This window comes from Podarcis tiliguerta (assembly GCF_965153285.1).
Source record: "Podarcis tiliguerta genome assembly, chromosome: 1".
Lineage (NCBI taxonomy): Eukaryota > Metazoa > Chordata > Lepidosauria > Squamata > Lacertidae > Podarcis > Podarcis tiliguerta.
Window position 1 is genome coordinate 66,727,850 of NC_139534.1, and position 22,217 is coordinate 66,750,066.

The 22,217-nt window shown below is 43.6% G+C and overlaps 1 protein-coding gene and 2 long non-coding RNA genes across 8 annotated transcripts in view; all 3 read right to left on the reverse strand.

Annotated features, from left to right (window-relative positions):
• Positions 1–22,217, reverse strand: part of RIC3 (RIC3 acetylcholine receptor chaperone) — a 513,554-nt gene that overhangs the window by 376,562 nt on the left and 114,775 nt on the right. Inside the window, exons 1-7 of one of the 6 annotated variants that reach the window (XR_014504295.1) lie at positions 20,656–20,912; positions 15,107–15,345; positions 14,459–14,537; positions 13,631–13,724; positions 8,522–8,670; positions 5,600–7,154; positions 3,177–5,553 (exon numbers count right to left, since the gene is read on the reverse strand). Coding sequence is in view for 3 of the 6 variants with exons in the window: in XM_083409404.1 (XP_083265530.1) it covers positions 6,652–7,154; positions 8,522–8,670; positions 13,631–13,724; positions 14,459–14,537; positions 15,107–15,345; positions 20,656–20,803 (1,212 nt within the window). In the remaining 3 variants the exon portion in view is untranslated. Of the gene's footprint in view, positions 1–3,176; positions 7,155–8,521; positions 8,671–13,630; positions 13,725–14,458; positions 14,538–15,106; positions 15,346–20,655; positions 20,913–22,217 lie in introns of those variants that run through there. The other 5 variants (XR_014504296.1, XR_014504294.1, XM_083409404.1 and 2 more) reach the window with 5 other exon arrangements.
• The window catches only part of LOC310666311, a 446,582-nt gene that overhangs the window by 87,923 nt on the left and 336,442 nt on the right, over positions 1–22,217 (reverse strand). The window lies entirely within an intron of this gene.
• On the reverse strand, positions 19,177–20,649 carry LOC310665627. The gene is made up of 2 exons (XR_014505541.1): positions 20,199–20,649; positions 19,177–20,079 (listed from the first exon to the last, which is right to left on the reverse strand). It is a non-coding gene; the product is annotated as an uncharacterized lncRNA (long non-coding RNA).

The following is a 22,217-nucleotide window of genomic DNA, read 5'->3' on the forward strand; positions in this document are numbered from 1 at the left end:
TTATGTTTGCACAGGAAAATGACTTGGTAAGATGTCTTCAGCAACTAATCAGATCAGATCATTGATCTCCCACCAACCTTTCTAGTTCTGTCCTTACTTGGGCATTTAGGAGAGACTGGCTGGAAGTTAATCCATGAAAAATCTACCTGCAGCACAGGTCGCATCTAAATTAGGACTCATGGGAGCAACATCACCTTACAGGGCAAGCTGTAGGTTTGAGAGGGCCTGGAATTCCTTGTTTTGTGTGTGATTACTTGGTGGCACCAGAGGGCATCAGCAGCACTCTGATATGCTGGATCTGGCTGCTATTGGCATTGTGCCCTCAACCAATGCTTCTACTGGAGGCATGGGGGAATTAAATGGTGACCCACCTGTGTGGTGCTGGTTGGAGCTCTGGACCAGGAAACAACAAAAAAGGTGGTCCAGGGCAGGCACCAACAGTGGGTCCTGCTAGGGATCAGGTGTCCTGACAGTTGCCCATTAATGCCAAGGGGGTAGAGCCAGCCCTGAGTTTTACCTCCAGCTAGGAATCCACAATCAAGCCTGGTGACTTGCCAACTTTAAATCTGGTGATATTCTCTGCCTTCTCCAGAGCCTGGACCTGGCCAAAGACTCTCTTGGATTTTGCTCAGAAAGCAGCAAGCTGTATCGCAGCTTATCAAGCTTCTCTGAGGCTCAGCATGGCTGGGGTGAGCCCCTGCAGGACAGGGGTCCGGCCTCTACAGCAAACACTGGCTGTCCCTGTTCAGAGAGGAGGGAAGAGTCAGTGGCAAGCACAATTGTCAACTGGTGACCAAGGCCAGCCAAAATGTGTGGACTCCTGACCCCAACCTCCCACTAACTTCTTTGTAGAATCATCCAGCCAGCGTTGGGGGGGGGGGGCGGTTCTTATAAAGAATATGGCAAAAAGCATTTCAATCTCTTTCCACTTTACTTACTTTGAACTTCCTCCAGTTTAAAAAATGTCACTGACAGCCTCCATTTCCCGTGAGTAATTCTAACTCACTCTCAATGCATGGCCCTATATTTTAGAATGAGATCAACCATAATGGGGAAAAACCCCAGTGCAGTTTGCAAAAATCTGATTTTGCCATTCTGGTTTCTGTGAAAGGCTTATTAAAATGTAATTGTAAGGACAAAACAAGGATGTCCCTGGAAGTTGCGTCACTGAAAGTTGTACCTTAACAGTTTTTCAGACAGCCGGATCCTTTGGTTCAATGGCCAGCGAAGAATATGTGAGCCTGAATTGTGAAAAAGAACCAAACTGGAGACAGAATTGTGTGATGTTATTCTGAAGGATCTGTCCTGTAACTAACCAGGTGGTTGCTCGAGTATAATATACAGAGAGAGCCAGGCATACGTATTTGTAGGATTAAGCCCAGATGTTCTGTTTCATCAAAGATGCGTTTTAAAACCCAGCTGACTTTTCACTTGTAAAAAAGCAGAAAACTGGAGCTGCTAGGTGAACAAGGTTTGCTAGCAGTGTTGTCTCCCATGGCTAACATTTTCTAATTCATCACTGTGCCTTTCTTAAAACAAACCAATGATCATTCTAGTAGAATTTGACAATGTTCCTGTCTCAATTTGTTTTAAATTGTCTTTGGGTTTTAAACAAAACGTGGGTGGGAGTGGGCTAAGAGGAATTAGGACCGAACAAATATTTAATTAGTCATATTTTTGCATAATGCTTAGAATGTGTTCTGTCCATTTGCACAAGACTGTCTTGTCCTGTTGGAGCAGTCAGGCATTCTTTTGTTCGTTTGTTTCAAACTATATGGAGTTTTAGATAAATCTGAGGGGGGAAATGTGCTTTTATGAAGTCAATTTTTAAAGAAACACTTTGGTATTCTGAAGCAAATGTATTTATTTATCAGTATGTGTACAACTAATTTGGTATTTTCACATAATTACATTGTGTCTGTTGTAGAGAGTACAGTACATGTCAATACAGAAAACTTGTGCAGAAAAAAAAATTAAACTTGAATTTGTTTCAAAGAATTGTGCCTTCCCCCCCAAAAAACATGCTTTTTTTTTTATACGTGGTCCTTACTCATTTACCATGTGGCTCCAAGATTGCTCTCTCTTCTCCCCATAACTGCTTTCCCCTTCCTCCTTCCTGGCCCATGGAACATCTGTGCATTGGACAGATATGAAAACTTTCTTAGCTGAATTTCACTACGACTGCATTCCAAGGAAGGATTCGACTGTGAAATTTCTGCAAGAAAGCTGGCTGTTCAAAATCCAGAAAGAAAAGGTGGAACCACATTCTCTGGATCTCCTGGTAGTAACTGCCACCGAAGAAGGGGTAGTGCTGTCTTTCCAGGATGTCCACGGACCACTGAAGATCTAGTCATCACATGTTCTCTCTCTCTCCATCTGCTTTCATCCACTCTCTCTTGGTAAGAAAGCCACGTCCGCCACCCTGGTTTGATAGCTAAGAGGTTGCATCTCACTGGCATACCCATCTCATAACCTGACTCCTCTGATCATGAGCAGTGCTCCCCTAAACAAAACATGTAGAGCACCCCTCCATCCACCTCGGCTGAGGCAGCCTTTGGTAGGAGAACGCTACAGTTCTCAGTAGCAGCAACACACTGATCCCACCCTTGAAGGGTCTGTAAGCTCTGGTACGTCTCTATGGTACCAGCTTCTACCAGCTTCTCGAGAGAAGACCGTTCTACATACTATGAATGGGATTTCTGGATCTTGTAGAAACTGCCACCAGCCCCACCTGGGCTTAATCTGGCTGCCTCTGAACTACCCAGAACAAATTCTACCAATCCTCTGTAAAGTTATTCTGTTCTTCCCTCTGCCAGTGAGCCTCCGTTTCAAGCAACGGTTAGTTTACTCATTGTTCTATAGTAAGGTAGTTTTAGTAGCTGTCTCCACTTTGGGGCTTGTCATTAAAAAAACTGATTCCCTTCAGGGCAGGGTAGAGCCAAGTATGTATTTCCTAGTTACCTGTTTTGAACTTGCAACGTTGCCAATTGGCTGCTGGAAAGGGAGCATAGCCCTCTCTATGGTAGCAGTTTCTATGAAATCCAGAAATTCCATTCACGGTAAGCAGAATGGTATTTTCTCACACAGCCTTAAAATGGGAAACGTAACTGTCTGCCATTCTTTTTGAAAGTCACATTGCTTGTTCCAGAGAACACATAATACACACAAGAAATATATACTGGAATGTTGTTCCTCATTTTACTCAAGATAAATAAACAAATTTAAAAATGAACATGGATGCAAAATATGCTTACAAAATCTCCTCTGGTATTTTCCATTCACTTAGTGCTGCAAACTATTTTCAAAGCAGGTTTCTATAATGTCCAACATGGGCCACGAAATAGAGCTGAACTGATTATCAACTTTGCTAAAGCAGATCTTTGCTAAAGGCTTGGAGAACTGGAATGACCCAAGTCCCTAATTCCTGGAACAGAAACTTATAATACAGAAGCATTTTTGCTGGCCAGGCATATCTGACATTTCAGCCCCTAGTTATTAAAGCAGGACAGTTGCCAAAAGGCAGGCTTTCTAGCAGCAGAAGCCACAAACGTAAGACAACATACACATACAATCTTTCCTGCTTCAGAATAGGTAGGCAGCAATGAAAACCCAACCAAAATTAACCCTCCCTACATCCCTCCCATTTTATAAGTGCAGCTGTTGACATTCTTCATGTACCCTACAATACAACCACACTTTGAATTAGTCATAATGGCTCTATGGAATCACCTTCTCGAGAAGTTCCTAGCAATCTACTGGACAGTTACATCTGCATGATGTTTCAATGGACGGTACGCCTACTATGTTACATACATGGGGCAGGATTCATCTAACGAACTTTCACTTGCACAACAGGGCCTTCTCCCCTTTCCTTCCCCTGCACTCCCTGAAACTGGCTTCTTGTGAGAATCCCCAGAACAGCTCACGGGGAAGGAGGAAGAGATCACTGCTTCTTATAAGCTGATGTGCTTGCACAGATGGTTGTAACAGCACAACACAGAATTCCACTCTAAAGCCACAATCCTATACACATTTCTTCGGAGTTGAGTCTCACTCAATTCACTGGCACTTACTCCTGAGCAGACAATACACAGGACTGCACCCAATTGCCTGCAATATTAACCACAATTTCCTGGGAGCAAACCCTGGAGCTGAGCAGTGGTCCATTGCAGGCGAGTAGGCCAAGGGAGTGGCCTAATCTTGGCAGTAGTGAGCTCCCTGGGATGAAGCAGGGTGATCATGACCAGGTTGGAGGTGATGGCCCCTTAAGTGTGTGTGGAGCTCCCCAGCCTCATCGCCACCTTGTCCTGCCTCATCCCAATGACTGCAGTGCCAGCACTGTGCTCCCTTCCCACTTCCTTCAAGCTACTGCTGCTTCTCAGTAAACCTGCATGGAATTGGGCTGTGAAAAGCTGTCATGGGAGAAAGTGACCCTTCTTGTGCCTTCGGCATCTCTTCAAAACCCAAACTCTTGTAAGGAAAAAGAGCCCACAAAACAAGCCCTGTATGCCAACAAGCATATGCAGGGTTTTTCCCCCTTTTTAAAAAAAAATGTTATCGATTGACCAGTCATTTTAGTGATTATTTTGTACAGCTTATAGTTGTGTTTTATTGTATTCGGATTGCTGTGATATTTAACAATACAGTGCTATATAAATACTTGCACAATAAAATAAATAAATAAATAAATAAATAGTGCTTTCATAAATAATTGCAACATCAAAAGAAATTATAAAACCTTTAGTAGAAAAAGAAAAATAGGGAGACAAACTACTCATGTAATTTTAGGCCTCAGAGAAGGAGTGTTAGGCCACTTGGCATCTTCATCTCTATGCTTTCATCCCTGGAAATCCCTTTCTTTCTGCGATTTCATTGGGCAAGTGAAGCAGGTTTTCTGAAGATGCTGTTAATTCATCTGTCAAACGACACATATTGGTCATCTGTGTTGCTCTCCTCCAAAAATCATGACCTTGCATTTTGGTTGCACACTTTAACTGTGAGTGCATTTTGAAAAAGTTGGCCTTGAAGTTCATGTGGAATCATGCGGTAAGTAAGCCTTGAGCCACAGGAAGGGCTGCCATCTTGAGCCACAGGCGAGGTGAAATGGATTGCTCATTCCACAAGTGACCTAGAAAAAGAAACCCTGTTCTTTGTTGATTCAACAAAAAAGAGATAATTTGGCACACACCCACACGCCAGGCTGGGGGGAAGGGTTGGATTGGGCAGAAGCGTCCCTCCACCCACCTCTATCATTTAAGTAAGCGTCCCACCTGTCTCTGCCAACTTGGTTGCAAGCATCACTCCATCAATACAGACATCACCTTTCTGACTGCCAAAGATCTTGGCAGGCAGAAGTGCCACTGGTGGAATCCCCAGCAGCAACAGCCAGTGGAAGGCTCTGCAATGGGGCATTCCAGGGGCAAAGAGGGGCTGAGCCAGCCTGAGATCAGTTGGAACCAGAGCTGGCACCATGGTTGTCAGATAGCATGCCAGATCAGTGCCTCATCACTGTGCCAGCTCCAGGCTGGCACAGAGATCTGCTTGCCTCTCCCACTTTCCACCCTAGCCACAAGAGGTAGCAGGGCTGCAAATGCAGCACTGTCCCCCCGTCTCCATTGAGTCCTGCTAGGCAGTGGGTGGTATTAAGATTTGCCCCTAAATTTCCCAGAAATTCCTTGTGCTTATCAGCCAAGAAAATCAACTAACATTTGCACGTAAGGAATGGCATTAAGACACCCCTTTCACCTTGCGATTTCCTCATTACAAGAGGATGAAGGATTTTGGTCTGCAACAAGAGACCACCCAAGACAGAGGCAAAAAATAAAACAAAACGCCAACTACTTTACGCAAATCAAATATGATAATCAAATATAAAAACTGATTATCTGCTATCCTTTGAACGGTATCTGAAACAGGCTGCCTCAACCTGACGAATGGTTAACATTGGTGAAGGTGTTAGAAGTACAGTGGGAAAATTCCCTACTGGATTACTTTATACAGGAGGAGAGGCTGAAAGAAGGCACAATGGGAAGCTATCTTGATTTAGACGCCTTGGGAGGCTACAGCAAGCAAGGGACTGGAAACCAAGCCTTATGAGGAACAACTGAGAGAGTCGGGTATGCTTAGCTTGAATAAGAGGAGAATGAGAGGAGATACGCCTGATAGCCATCTTCAAATATCTAAAGGGTTGTCATATGGAAGATGGAGCAAGGTTGTTTTCTCCTGCTCTGGAGGGTAGGACCCGAACCAATGGCTTCAAGTTACTAGAAAGGAGATTCCGACTAAGAACTTTCTGGCGGTTAGAGCTGTTCAACAGCTCTCTCAGCGGACTCTCCTTCTTGGAGGCTTAAAAGCAGAGGTTGGAGGCCATCTGTAATGGTTGCTTTGGTTGAGATTCCTGCATTGCAGGGGGTTGGGCTAGATGATCCTGGGGGTCCCTTCCAACGATGATTCTGTGATTCCAAGGCAGTTGATGCTGAAGTGGCCAGGCTGATGAACCTAGTGGGGGGCTACTCATTTTCCATCCAAATAAGCAGCAAATGCAAAAGAGATGCAGCAGCTGGGTACGCAACAACGGAGACAAGCCTTTGTCTTGCAAGCAGCAGTTTAGCCCAGTTTCTAGAAGGGGAGATAGCCTTCCGCGTTTGATCCTCAGTGTCCCAGCACCGCTATGCCCTTCGTGTTTCGCTTCCTCAGAATGCCCATTTCGTCTGGATTTTCCTCGTTCTGCTCTTGGGGCGCAGCATTTTCGAGGTCGGAATCTAGCGGCAGCTCCTCCTGGGCCGCGGCATCTTCCATTTCACCGCAGCTTTCGGGGTAGAAGCCCTCGTTCTCCGCTATCACAGCAGGGTCGTCCTCTTCGAAGTGGCAGCAGTAGCACTTCTCAGGGTCGTGGCCAGCGCCACTCTGGTCGCCGAGCGTGGCTTGCTGGCCCTCCGCCTCGTGGGCTGCTGCAGAGTCACTGTTCACTATAGCGAGAGCAGACAAAACGGTTTCACTACATAAACACTCCTCATCGTCCGCAAATGCCATTCTCTCTGCTATCTCTTCAGCCGAAGGCTGGCTGGGGTCAGGGTAATCCACAAGGATTGTGTCCTGTCTGCGCTTGACGCAGTCAGAGTTATCATAGACAGGATAGGTCTCCTCTGGATAACCTTAGGACATAAAATAAACTCGTCTTAGATGGAACAATCATGCCAAGCACTTTGTTCATGGTATCACTGGATCTGTTCAGACATACAAACACCTGAATTCCTGTAGGAAGTGACACTGATCTCAGTGGCACTTTCAAATCAGTGTGCTTGATTTGAGGTTGCAGCCAGAAGAGATCATCTAGTGGCTGAAATGTCATCAATTGCTTATGTGTTTTAGAATGAGATCTGTCCTGCATCCATACGGGACTGGTCTAGACATACTAATATGGCTCCTTGCTAACCAGGATTAACAAATTGGGATTTAGTTCTTTGATTGCACACTGCCTTCCTAGAGCAAATCCCCTCTCCCTGCCATTAACTGTGCTTCACCAACACAGCTATTAACAGTGGTCAAATCTGAGCAGTTTCTCTCAACCCCTGGATCAATTCCTGCAAGAGAGTTGGTGGGTCACAAAAACCACCTGCTTCTACCTCCACGGTAGAAACACCTGCCTTTCACCTGTGCACCACTAAATGAAGCACAGACTGGTAGAGATAAAAAGAATGATACTGCAGAAAGACACTAGAGTGGCAATAAGATTCCTTTTAAAGATGCCCAACCCAGGGCACGGTAGTCCTCCCTATGTAGACTGGGGGAGCTACTCTACAACAGCCTCAGATGTTAGCTCAGGATGTGTGAAAATGGCAATTTTGATTTCGTTCAGTTTTCATTTTCCCAGTCTTAAATTCAGGTCTCCACAATTTCCCATGGGTATGTGATTTTTTTATTTATTTTTTAAAATCAGCCCTTGAGTCCGAAATTATCCTAACATGCACATTTCTTGTATTGAATTTTGCCCGATACACACTTTTTTGCAAAGCAGTTCCCCACAAATATTATGCATTTCTGTATGTTACATTCACCACTATATGCATTTTTATGTAAGTGGCAGCCTACCTAGCATATGCATTTTTGTTCCGATTTACTTGTTTAGAGAACTCCATTACAAAAATCAGAGAAGTGTGGATGTCAAAGGAAGTGATGTTACAGTTCGTGTATTGTTTTGGTAAGGGCAAATCAGGTAGGTTTACCTTTAAATACAGACGGAATAAAGTTTCTCCCCCCATCCCTAGATATTACCAAGGAGCCCTCCTGTCCCTCAGCTTTGTAGCACAGTGCTATAAGCCCTCATGGACAACAAACTACAGCTGGCTAGTCTGAGATGCTTAAGCAATCAATGGATTCTCTCTTGTTAAGAGAGCCAGGTGCTCAGATGCCTTTGAATACTGAATGGCTTCCTGTGATAAGCTTTTCTTTTAAAGGAAAAGCAAAACCAAACAGCAGCACACTCATTCTTCCTTCATATAAATAGAAAGGTCTCCCTTACCTTCCCAGTCCTGCATATACGGAGCCTCTTCAGCTTCTTTCTCTGGGGAGATCCCATCTATGAGTTTGCCTTCTTTCATGACCTTCGTAATTTCTCGGAGCTGCTGAAGTAGCCTTTTCTCTTGATCAGTCGTGACGTTTTGGGGCTGACTATGGAACAGAAAGGAAGCTTTTGAGTTACAGTGCTGGAGGAGACTCTTGAGAGTCCCATGGACTGCAAGAAGATCAAACGTATCCATTCTTAAGGAAATCAGCCCTGAGTGCTCACTGGAAGGACAGATCCTGAAGCTGAGGCTCCAATACTTTGGCCACCTCATGAGAAGAGAAGACTCCCTGGAAAAGACCCTGATGTTGGGAAAGATGGAGGGCACAAGGAGAAGGGGGTGACAGAGGACGAGATAGTGTTCTCGAAGCTACGAACATGAGTTTGACCAAACTGTGGGAGGCAGTGGAAGACAGGAGTGAATGGCATGCTCTGGTCCATGGGGTCACAAAGAGTTGGACACGACTAAATGGAACAACATGGAACAGGCATTAAAAAACCCCACGACAACAGCTCAGACCTACTATTGGACATGACTGGCAATATCCGAATAAGTTTTAGAGGAATGGTTCTCTGTCCTAGTGAACAAGCATGAAAAAAGCAACCGTGCAAGCCAATTAAGATACCAAAATCCCAATGTCAAATAAAAAAGACTGCTATATAGCCCAATACTTAACCTCACCAACTGCCACGGGCAATCATAAAAAGGCCTTATTTTAAAGGCATTCACTCTATAGGTTTTTTTAAAAAAAGGACAGCATACAAGGAGATGAAAGACCTAGTTGTAAGATTGAAACAGTGTAAAGAATATTCTGCTTTGTTGCCAATTAATATGATTCACACCATTGTTTGGAAAATAAATGAAGTAGCATCAATGAGATACTATTGGTGATTTAAAATGTCATTTTTTCTGGCTGATTTACATAATTTATAAATCAATAATTTAAATCACTCCGCCTTCAGGCACAGTTGTGGAATGCCAACTAACATCACAGCTTTTGTGGGCGAAATGAAAGGGTACAGATGCAAAGGAGCTGGGGAAGAAAAGGTACCAAGAAAGCAGGTGGCTACACTTCACATGTTGACCTGAAGTAACTGATTTCTTTTGGGAATTATAGGGACAGAACTACCTAAACTGTACAGAAACGTATTGATGTATACTACTACAGTGGCAAGAATGTTACTTGCCCCAAAATGGAGAGAAGCAGAAGTCCCAGCGAAGGAAGAATGGATACAAAAACTTATGGAATATGAAGAAATGGCAAAACTTACCGGAAGAATAAGAAATCATGATAACAAATGTTTTAATAAAAGAATGGAAATGGTTTATTGAATATTTACAGATAAAGTGTAAATCTTCAGTTTTAAAAGGGTATATATTTAAAGTAGATGAATTAATGAGCAAATTAAGTTAATTTGGATATGCAGAAGATATTAAAAATAAATTTAAGGAACCACAGAAAGAGGGGGAAGGAAGTCAAGTTTTGAAATGTTAAAATGATTGTAAAATTAGTGAAATGTATAAACCTGAAAATCATATTTTTTAAAAAAAACACCTTTATTTTTTCAAAAAACAAAGAAACTGGAAAAAAGGAGAAAGAAAGAAAAATGAAGTAACTGATTAAATCTTTGTCTGAATCCTTATTTCTCTCTTTTAAATTTTATTTTATTTATATCCCACCTTTATTCCACCATGGAACCCAACCCATACATGCGGTTTCCAGTCCTGCTTAGCTTCAGCAAGTTGGGGGCCTTGGGTGCCTCCAAACCATGCCCTAAGACCATCAAAATACCACTTGGCGATTTGTTTTATTGCTCACAGTAAAATAAATTCTTACCACTGCGCAATAATAAGACAGAGAGCTTTATATATATAATAGATGAACAGTATTAGTGACTAGGAAATAGATGGAAACAGTGACCTTTTGTGTTATTTTCAACTATTTGAGAAAGATCAAGTGGCTCATAATTTTTATCATCATTTTATCCCATGCTGATTAAATATCACAGAAAGAGGAAAGCATTCAAATTACTTATATTTTTTCTCCTAAGTTAAGAAAAGGGACCGTCAGACAGCTATGGAAGGGGGCGGGGGGGGGGGGGAGAATGCCTGGTTCTGATCTTACAAATTTGTAAAGATCCAACCTATTGCTTGTGAAAGCCTTTATCAACCTGGTGCCCTCCAGGTATTTTAGACGACTGCTCCTATCAGCTCACAACCGGCACTCTAACCAAATAAATAAAATGCATGCATCAAAGTGAGCTGGACTCTGCAACCCAATAGTTCTTCTGTATCTGTTGAGAGGTCACTTCCAGCTGGCCGGTTTATGGAGCAATCATCCCAATTGGTTTGCACAAAATTTGCAGGGAGGCGAGACAACATTGGCTCTCTATGGAGCATCCATTCCCATTTGATTGCTCGCGGGTTCTGTGACAATGCAACAAGCAATTGTTACCCCACACTTTCCAATGCACTCCCTCTTCAACCAGGCCTCTGGCTGTTTAATGTTCTATGGCCTTTTTAATGTGATTGCAGGAAGGGGGTTATTGTTCTGTTTTGTTTTATCTATTCATTTTGTGCTATCTCTTTGATTTTATCTTGTGAACCTCCCTGAGTTCTTTGGATGAAGGGCAAATAAATTATTATTATTATTATTATTATTATTATTATTATTATTATTATTATTTCCTTACAGCAAAATGGGCCTGGAGGGAGAGCAGGTTTGTTGCAAAAGAGTACCAGATCGACTTTAATTGTCTGAAACCTAAATTTGCCAGTTTATCACTGAAATCATCAAAAAAAAAATAGCAGTAGTTTGGAAGCACCCTGAGTTTTCTAGGTCTCATCTTTAAAACAGTAAAAGGAATAGAACAGTAGCAACTTGGTTGAAACAATTACGCATAAGGCCTCTGGTCCTTTTATTAAAAACCAGTAGGGATTTTCTCTCATTATATTTTAGAATCAACACGACCCTTAATGAGGCACATCAGTCTCTAGGAAATATATTTCTTTTCCCATTTGTCATAGCTTTTGCGGGTCTCCCTCCCTTCTCCACCTACTTTTCTCCAAGTAAACATACCTAAGCAGGAATTGAACCCCTATTGAATTTCTTCGGCTTTCAAGATAGTGTCTCCTCTGACAACCCTGACGGTTATCAAACTAACGTGTGCCTTTTGAAAGACCGTCACCTCCAGACAGGCAGGAAAAAAATCAAAGCCACTTTGTCTTTGCTATGGGTACTGGGTTGCCTAATGAGAGAGACTTTACCTCACAGGAATAGCAAGATATTGTGACGAGGCCTTTCCATATCATGTCATTAGAAAGCAGCAAGACTAGCAAAGTAAGATGCCTCTAAATAAAAGGAAAGATACACAGTGTCGTGGCTCTGGCCTAAGGGCGAATCTTACGAAGCTGGATTGTTTAGGAATCTGCAGAACTGCTTTGCCTAGAGAAACGGTGCTGGTCTTATCAGAATTATTTTGGCTCCTGAGCAACATTCCTTCAAAAATCTGCTTTGCTTTGAGTGACGTTTAATGGCCAATGGCAACTCTAATCCCAGACTTGATTACTGTTATAGTTTCTCTATCAGTGACCAGGCTCCTAACTAGGGCATCCAACACTGGCAAGAGGCAAACACAGTGCAGTGTGGCTCACAATTTGCCTTCATGTGTTCTGTTCACTGTATGCCACACAGAAGCCATCTGAAATGTTTTACCGGTACCATTTCACTCAGAACTCCACTGTTTTAGCTGAATTTTCCATAGATAACTTCAGCAACCTTATCTATGGAGAATCAAATAGTAGAGGAAACCTGTCTGCATGTGTGCTTATGGTCCACCGTTCCATTCTAAAACACAGGAAGATGTCTTATGCTGAATCAGACCAGGAGCATAATGTTTTTATGACCACTGGTCCATCTACCTTCAGTTTTGTCTATAGCGATGGCAGCAGGTCTCTCCAGACTTTCACACTGCAATCTCTCACCCAGACACGCTGGGGACTGAACCTGTGACCTTCTGCATGCCAGGCAGATGCTCTACCACTGAGCTACATCCTTCCCCTTGGTCAGTCTCTTGCGTCAAACTGATTGGAGACTTAGCTTTAGGCGGCAATACTAAACACACTTACTTGAAAGCAAGACCTGCTGAATTCAGTGGGACTTATTTTGGGATAAATATGCACCTAAGCTTTTGGATGCCAAGCATAAGGAAAAGAGCCTTGCGATCTGTGCATCAGATGAGCAGGCAGCTGGAAGATAGGCTACAGATTAATATGAGCTGTAGTGAAGGGTAGCAAATGGGCCATTCTCATCAGCATGTCAAAGACTGGGAAGAGTGAGTATCTTTAGTTCTGTATTTATAAATATTCTTAATCTAGTAGGTAGTAAGGGTAGTTCAAACAAACAGTACTCAGACAAATAACTTAATTACAGACCATACAAAAGTGCCTATTTATTGCCTGATCTGGGATATTTTTTCTTTTCTTACTTAACCCATCAAGCCACCCTCTTTTTCTTTTCCCATCTACTGTGAACAAATGGAATACTGCCGGAAGTTATAAATATTGGCATTCCTTCTGAAATTCCATAATGGAATTTATAGAGGTTAAGAAGGCATCCATCCATTTATGCAGAACATTGTAACAGAGTTGACGTCATCTCTTTACAATCTCTGGGTGACATCCAACTAAATCATATTCAGATTAGGCCCATTGAAATGAATGGACTTGGAGAGTCATTGTTTAAAATGGGTCTACACAGGAGTATCGCCCTCTGTGTTTAATGGATTTATGAAGCTACAAAGCTAGTGAAACACCACAACAGAAATCACGTGCATCCATATTTCTTTTAGCTTAATTCAAAATGCTGAATTTAATTTAACATAGAACTGGAAGAGGAAAGAGTTGAGTAAAAGTACCTCCAAATTATAAGATGTTTAAGAGATGCAGTTTTTTATTTGACAGCATATTTTTATTTGAAATGTTCTAATTTGCTTTATTGGGAACAGAGAAATACAAAAAGAACCCGCCCTTTTTAATCTGCTGGAACAAGAGTCACTGCCACATACCTTTCACAGTTGGGTCCCACTCTATTGATTAATTTCTCCATGGCTTCTTCAGTCTCTCTCAGCTTATCTTGAAGTTGGGCAAGCTCATAGTCAGCTGCAAAATAAATGTGGTCCCAAAAGGCATCAGCGGCAGCTCTGACAATTCACTCCATTCAATCAGCATGTATTTGTTCTGAATGTGCAGCAAACAAAATGGAACTTGTTCCGAGGAAACCATGAGAGGCGATTAAGAGGGCTTTACCGGTAAACAGAACTAATGAAAATAATCTTTTTATTCTTCCCAGGCAGAATGAAAGGAAAAAGAAAATTTCCCTAAGGCTAGGAGAAGCATATATAATGCACCCAATTGCTCATAAGCAGCTACATGCAGAGTGGCTGGCTGATTGTAAATGCCTCAAGACAGGAAAGGCTACGACACAGAAAACCACACAGTCTAATGACATAAGGGATGTTCAGAATAAAAGGAAAGCTAACAATTATTTTTGTTGCGAAGAAGGAGATCAAGGCTGCAACTCTATGCATAGTTTATGTGGGGTAAGCTCAATTTAACAACAGTGGGATTCACTTCTGCATACACACAAAATCCAACTGTGTCAAAAGTAACAAACTCAATGGGTGATATCCAATTTCTCCCCATGGATTTCATCCCACTGATTTCAATGGGTTTACTCAGTGTGACAAACACTGATTATCACTCACTACTAGTAGTGAGTCCATATAGTAGTAATAATAATCACATTGCCTCATCTATCGTGCTGCTAGATTTATTTTCCAAGTGAGAGCCAATTTTGGATGCCATTTCAATTCAGTCTTGGAAATGCTACTTACTGATTTTCCTGTTTGTGTTTCCAGATGACGACGGAGGACATTTCCGCTCAACTGTTGTGGTTTTCCCCTTAGAAGAAAGCTATTAATTGGAAAGGGTTATTGTTGTGACAGAAGAGACATAGGTGTTTCTAGAAAGACATTAACAGCCTCAGCTAAAACATAAAAGGAAACCAAAGTTATGAAAATGAGTTGAGGTAAGCCATGGCTCACTCTACCGCCACACTCCCCCTTTGCATGCCAGGTTTGAAAGCTTCCACTTTCAATTTTAAACCAACCAAAGTTCCCTATGAAGTCCTAACTTGAGGAATTACAATTTTGTTCAAACTCTAGTTGCTGGATCTATCAGGATCAGAAACCACAGTTTGCTTTTCATTTATGCTCACTAAGAAGAGGGTTTTTTGGTTGGTTTTCAAAAGAACCACTAACAAGTTTGATCATTACAGGGAAATACAGTTAGTTTCAAAACAGAAGCTCTTGATCTTCTCCTCCGGCATGTGACCATATGAACTAAGTATTCGTTTCACCCCAATACTAGTGGAGAAAAGCAAAAGAGCCCTTAGATTTACCATGACATGTGAACTAGGTCAATGACTAACTGGTTAAGAAACTGTACTGATGCAACTTTAAGGGTGAAGTGGTATTTCTTACCTTAAAAAGAATGTACAATATGTATAAAAGGATCCCAAATCCATATATTGGGATGACTTGTCCCACAAGACCTCTTCCACTGCCGCCGCCACCTCCTCCACCTCCACCGCCGCCTCCACCTCCACCCTTGGCCTTTGCAACTGCTTCCGCAAGATGAGACCTTGGGAAATGGGTAGTGGGTGGTCTGGTTTCTGGAGACATCTGGGGATGCATTGTTGGAGGAAACTGACTGGTCTTTCCTGAAAATCAAGGTTAAAAAGATCCATTCTTAAAGGGATGTGTTGTGTTTTAAGTCCTGTTCTATCCTCTGAATATGAATCTTGGGTGGAATCTAGACACATATAAAAAATGCTATGAAAATGCCTTAAAAAAAATGCTTGGAAACATGTATCGAATTTGCCATAGCTTGCCATCACCATCTAGTGTCACATTTGTATAATGCACTTTACAACAGACTTAAAATGTTCTATTTGCAACTGTATAGAGGACTCCTTAATAAGGTGTTCATACACCCATATTTTTTCACACGAGATTGCACATATAGCAATGACTGTTTGACATTTCTATCAATAAGTCCCCATCATCAGAAACCATATGGCAATTTTAACATATGGGAATTGACATATTAATTACTGTCAAGAATCCAATTGAACGAGCACTGGATAACAATGTATGTTGAAAGGCACAAAGTGGGAACACCTAAACAACCAGTTTGAGGAACTAATCCAGCTTCTTAGGCCTGCCTCGGGAACCCATCAATTTTGGTGGCAGCGGCAAAAAGAAAAAGTAGTCACAGTCTGGGGCAGGGACAGGATGGCAGAGCCCAATGTCTTTATGGGGATGCAAACTGTCATTTGATGGGTGGAGGGGGAGCAATAGCCCCTTTCTCAACTGATCTGTCTCTGACAGTGTGTGGTGGTGCACTTTGGGCAAACTTCACCACTTGTATGCTGCTCCTAGAGGGTGAATGCGACCTCAAGCTAAAAGAGATTAATCAAAAATGATGGGAGGTTGCTATGGCACCAAAGTTTGCCAAGATGGAACACTGCCAGCTAAGTTGACATGCATACCTTGCCAGAATGAACCACACCAGTTTGTATTCTATTTTATGCAGATTTTGACAGACACTGTAATTCAAAACTGTATGGGGGCTGCAGAAAAGTCACCTGACATTTAAGGCACTACAGTGTATATACTTAATTCCTTAACCACTGATGAACTACAATTTAGGGAAATCTTGGGGTTCCTCAGAAGCTTACTGAGCTTTTATCAAAATCCAGGAATGTCAAACGAGCACGTTAAGACAGCTGACTCACCACTACCAGTGTCCCCCTGCAATGAGTAGCTGCAGGATAGTTTCCACTGTGCTTTAAACCTTACCTTTCAGTTCAACTGGGGATCAGTGAGGTCCTGACAGGCCTGGCTAATGCTCTAGTCCATATGATGTTGCATACACTACAGAATATTTCCCAGATGCCTCTACAAGACATTGGAGTTCCAAGACAGGTTCATATAAGTTCCTTGGTAGATATCTAAGTCTACCCTTCCATCCCACCGCTATTTTCCTGAATACACCTGGCAACAAAACCATGGCCCTACAGAGCCCGGCCAAGTTCTGCTCGTTGTGACTTCAAGAAGATTTATGAAAGTACTGCGTGCTCAGTGATTCCATGATTGATCTGTAAAAGTTCTCCCAACTTGGCCTTCCATTTATTTTGTGGCCCTGCATAATTCAACACCAATACTCTGATACACAGGGGAATGTGCAAAGATTTTAATTGCAGTTGTACACAAACGGCTGCTGCATGTGGCTGTACTAGATGGGTTACTAACCCACTATATGAGGAGGGAGCCAGACAAAACCAGCATCTAGACCTGCTCCATCTAGACAATACCCACCCCATTCCCCACCTCCATGCCCACCAGAGAGGTGTCAGAACTGAGTTTCAGCAAGTTCCAGCTGGGGAAAAAATCCCTGCATTTACTGTTCCTGTGTCCCCCCCCCCCCCAAAAAAAAGATAAAGGTAAAGAACCCCTGGTCAGTTAAGTACAGTCAAAGGCAACTATGGGGGTGCAGCGCTCATCTAGCTTTCAGACTGAGGGAGCTGGTGTTTGTCCACAGGCAGCTTTCCTGGTCATGTGGCCAGCATGACTATATTGCTTCTGGCAGAATAGAACACTGACAGAAGTCAGAGTGCACAGAAATACCTCCCCGCCGCATTGATACCTATTTACTTGCACTGGCGTGCTTTTGAACTGCTAGGTTGACAGAAGCTGGGACAGAGCAACAGGAGCTCACCTCTTTGGGTAGATTCAAACCGCTGACCTTCTGATCAGCAAGCCCAAGAAGTTCAGTGGTTTAGACCACAGCGCCACCTGCTCCCTTCTCCTGTGCCAATATATCATGCTTGGTCATGAAACAGGATACACATTCTATACTTTTATCCCTAACTGGGATTTACTTTATTATGCTTAGGGAATGCTACATCCATCTACTTTTATACTATCATGTGAGATATTCAGCCTGAGAGCTTTGTTTACTTAACTGAAACAAGAATGCTAAAAACATTATCTTCATTGCTTTAGCTCAAGAACCCTTTTGAGTCCACAGCTCCCTTGACCAACTACACTCTTTCCCTGTGGGGAAACGTGCTCTGAGCCTCAGAAGCCCACTTATGTCACCCCTTGCCTGCAGAGTAAGCAGCCCCATACCTCTTTTTGAACACCAGCCCTTGTGGAGTGTTCCCTCAGCCTCCTCTCATCTCCTTGGAAGTCCTCTGGGCAGCCACTGCAGCCACTTTTGGTCCATGAGACACGCTCACCCCACCCCAAAGAGAGGTGCCTCCTCACACCGACCCACAGGGACCTGGGAAAAAGATGCCCCCAGCCTTAGCAGCCTGATGGTGAATGTGCAGCCACCATCTTACTCACCTTGGGAGGTAGCAGGGGCAACAGCAGGAGTTGCTGGGCCTGCATGGTGGAAAGGCTCCCCTTCGGCTCCAGGCACTAAGCTCCCAGGCATACAGCAAGTACGAGAAAGGCCAGCACAGCACCTGTCTGCCTGCCCGACCTCCCACTTGTCTGTCCATTCCCAATAGCAAGGGCTGGCTGGACTCCGTTACCCACTTGCTTGCTTACTCCAAGGCCACCTCAGCTCTGGGCAACCAGCACCCCCTGGCCAGCCCCAGAGGCACCATTCGCCTGTAGAGCTTGTAGCCAGAGTTGTTGCAATAAACAGCCGCACAGGTCTTTGAGGGGCAGAGACACGAGAGGGCATCAAAGGAGGGAAGGAAAGAGGGACAGAGGCCACTGTTGCCCGTGGCACCATTGACCATCATTCCAGACACCCCAGGGTGCCATGGCACACTGGTTGAAAACCCCTGCTTTAGCTGAATAAAAGGAGCGTGTTACAAACAGCATAATTTGTAACAAAAAACCTGCACTTTAAAAATGAGCATCCGCACCAAACTTCATGGGATATGGCCACGCCAATACTTCCCCCTTTGAATTCCAGAAAGACAGAGAGGCTTGATTCCTGCCACAGTGAGACTTGCGACTAAGTGGCAACAAATCCAACTCGGTAAATGCTTTGCACTTCCTGCAGCAATTTAAAAGTACTTAATGAATGGTTTAGAGAGCAAGGCTAACATAGCTGAGATGGGGTACTTCTTTTCCGGCAGTTTAAACACACCTGAAATGCTACTTCTACCATTCATTGCCTGCAGCTCTATAGTAAAAGTGCAACTTTAAAAGGTGACATGGGTGGTACGGAATGGCGTGAGAATGAATAAGGGAAGGACGGTAAGGTCTTATCACCCCACATGTACAGTTATGCCTTCAGAAGTAAGATCAGCTACACATTAAGGAAGGCAAGAAGTTGCAGAAATACTGCAGTACTAGTGCAGATTCTTTCTGCACATGAGAAATCCTTGGTCATCATGTACAATCACAGATATCCATTAGGAAAGACACTTTAAAAATAATGCAAATGGTGACCATTTCTGCCACAAAGGCTGGCAGAAATTGAAAAAAAGAAAAGAAATGGCAGAAAGCAGCAAAAAAATGATACAGACAGTTTAAATTATATTTTATTTCATATAAAATATCCAAAGCAATGTAACAAACATCAAAACAATTGGTGGACATGGGATTTTGAAGTTTATAAAAACAAAAACAATGCGATGACTACAAGATGCTGGCAAACTGATGCTTTCAAGGGATGGCTTAAAAACGAACACAATTTAAAATGCATGTCATCTTGGAAGAAAGTTTCTGTGAATTCAATGGTAAAGGCCGGGTAAGGTAAAGTCGTAATCTTAACTTTGCTAGCCACAGCTAAACCTGGAGGTATAAATAACTGCACGTTTCCTAACACGGAATACAATAACCTGAACCTCCTTCAATCAAGATATCAACTAGTCAAAAGGTGAAGTCTTTCTCTCTCACACACACTTTTTTTTAATTCAGTCCTGGACTCAAGGGGCAGCTTCAGTAATAGCTTCATTGCTCTGCTGGATCAAACCAAAGGCCCATCTAGTCCAGCATCTTGTTCTCACTGTGGCAACCAAATGCCTCTAGAATGCCTTCAAACAGGACATGAGTGCAACAGCACACTCCTTACTTGTGTTCCTTAGCAACTGATGCAGTTGCACAATGGAGGCATTGAACAAATGGTCCTCCATCAATTTGTATTAAACCCCTTTCAAAGCCATCCACGTTGGTGACCATCACTACATTTTGTAGCAGCGAATCCCGTAATTTAACCACGCACTGTGTGAAGAAGCACTTCCCTTTGTCTGTTCTGATGGCATTTAACACTTGGAATGCCCATTCACCCAGCTTCTTACGCAGTTTCAGCACATCGGACAGAACTTCCCAACAGCTTAGTTGTGAGAATGAACGAGGGCAAGGCAGTTAGAACTGCGATTTACTTTCTCCAGTGAATGGTCCATTTCATCCCAAATAAGACCGATCTAAATTAAATGAATCTGACCAAACTGCGGGTGGCAGTGGAAGACAGGAGTGCCTGGCGTGCTCTGGTCCATGGGGTCACGAAGAGTCGGACACGACTGAACGACTAAACAACAACAACAAAATTAAATGAGCAAGGATCACCTTCCCGCTACATGTATCCTGAGCTTCCAGCCACCCCGCTTTCCAAAATTCCTGTGCGGAAAGAGCAGGGGAAAGAAAAAAATCACGTGCAAGAAAGAAAAAAAAGCACGTGCAAAAAACAGCACGGGTGAACTCTGCAAAGGGGTTGGGTGTATTTGTGTGTGCATAGGTTTGCAAATCCTTGGGGTTCCCCACCCACCTTCCTCTAATCTTGTGTAGTAATATCGAGAAAGCGATTTAATGCGTGGGCATTTCGCACAGCAATCCCACCCAATATTACCCCCCCCCCATTTGTGTTTCCAGGAGCTGCTACGTGGGGTGGAGTGGGGTGCAGATGTGACCCTGACATGCACATGACTCAGTCCGGCAGCCCTTGACGCACGAGGTGGCGGAAGGGGTTCGGGGCAGTCGGGGCCTTCGGGACGGCCTCTTACCCTCGGGCGCGGCGACCAGAGTAGGCGGCGCAGCGCTGGGCTCCGGCTGCCTCCAGCCCCGCGAAAGGAAGACCTTGGGCAGCAGCAGCGACACGCACAGCACCAAGCAAGAGGCCAGGGCCACCTTGCGGAACGTCGAGTACGCCATGGCTGGCCACAAGCGCGCGCCCGCCCGCCGCGGCCCGGAGCGGAACGTCGGCGTCCTTTCCCGCACGACGTCACATCCTCGCTAGCTTCCCTACATTCCCGTTTGGAATGTTTTCCGGTTTGGGTGGGGGGCAGGAGAAAGAGAAGGGCTGTGGCGGACATGCGCACTTCTCCCGAAGGCGCCGGCGGACGCCAGGCTGCCCACACTTGGAGGGAAGGCGAAGGGCGAAGAAGAGCAGCAGCCTCTGCCGCTTGCTGCCCTGCATATTTTACTTCAGAATTTAAGGGAGGCATGTTTTAATCTGCTTTCACTTTATCCTTGTTGTTAATTTTTTGAATGCTTTGAAATGGTCAGTTCTTCTTGCTGATCTTTTTATTTTTTAAAATGTTTTCCATCTCTTGCGAACTTTTTGAGGTTTACTTTTTGCTTTTTTATTTTATTTTTTACAATCAGCCTGGATAGCTCAGTTGGTAAGAGCTCGGTGCGGATAACACCAAGGTTGCTGCAGCTTCGATCCCTGTATGGGACAGCCAGTGCCGGGTTTACGTATAAGCTAAACAACTATAGCTCGGAGCCTCACTCTCTTGCCCCCCCCCCCCCAATATTTCACTATTAATATACTTCTTCTTAATTGTATTTCAGTTCAACAATTGCTTTGATAAAAGACATATTTTGTTATGTGCAAATGGCTTTAGATACCTATTACCTAGGTCCATAAATTACCATATAGCATATATTCAACACAAAAAACAGCGACGATTTGTTGCTGGCAAAGGACAGCTGGACATCTAAAGGGCCCCATTACCTTCAGTAGCTGAGGGCCTCATCAAACCTAAATCTGGCCCTGGGACAGCTGTGTATTCCTGCATTGGACTGAATGATCCTTGGGATCCCTTGCAACTCTGTAATTCTAAGTGGTACATATCTTATTAAATGAATGCGTGGGTAGATGACTTGTGTTGCAAGTAGTCCGTGCAGGAGGAGAAAGGTATCAGTGGCTGGTGGCTGTGATTTATTTTATGTATTTGTTGAATTTATATACCGCCCCATACTAAGGTTACTAGGTTTTCCCCAATGAATCCTGGGACACTTTTCAACTTCCTACTAAATAGATGGATTTTGTGAGGGGACTGATTTGTAAATCTGGGGACTGTCCCTGAGAAACGGGGACGTCTGGTAACCTTACCCCATACCCAGGGGTCTCAGGGCAGTTCACAGAATAAAATCAAGATATAAAGCCACAAAATGCATAAAAATAAAAACAACAACCTAATAGCCCCCCCCCCCCACTTGATGGCTATATTCTGCTTCTACTGTTGGATGCAGTATGCCTTTGTGAATGCAATTTGCTGCAGAGAGCCCTGTAGCACCCATGTCCTGCTTGCAGGCTTCTCCTTGACATCTGGTATTCCAA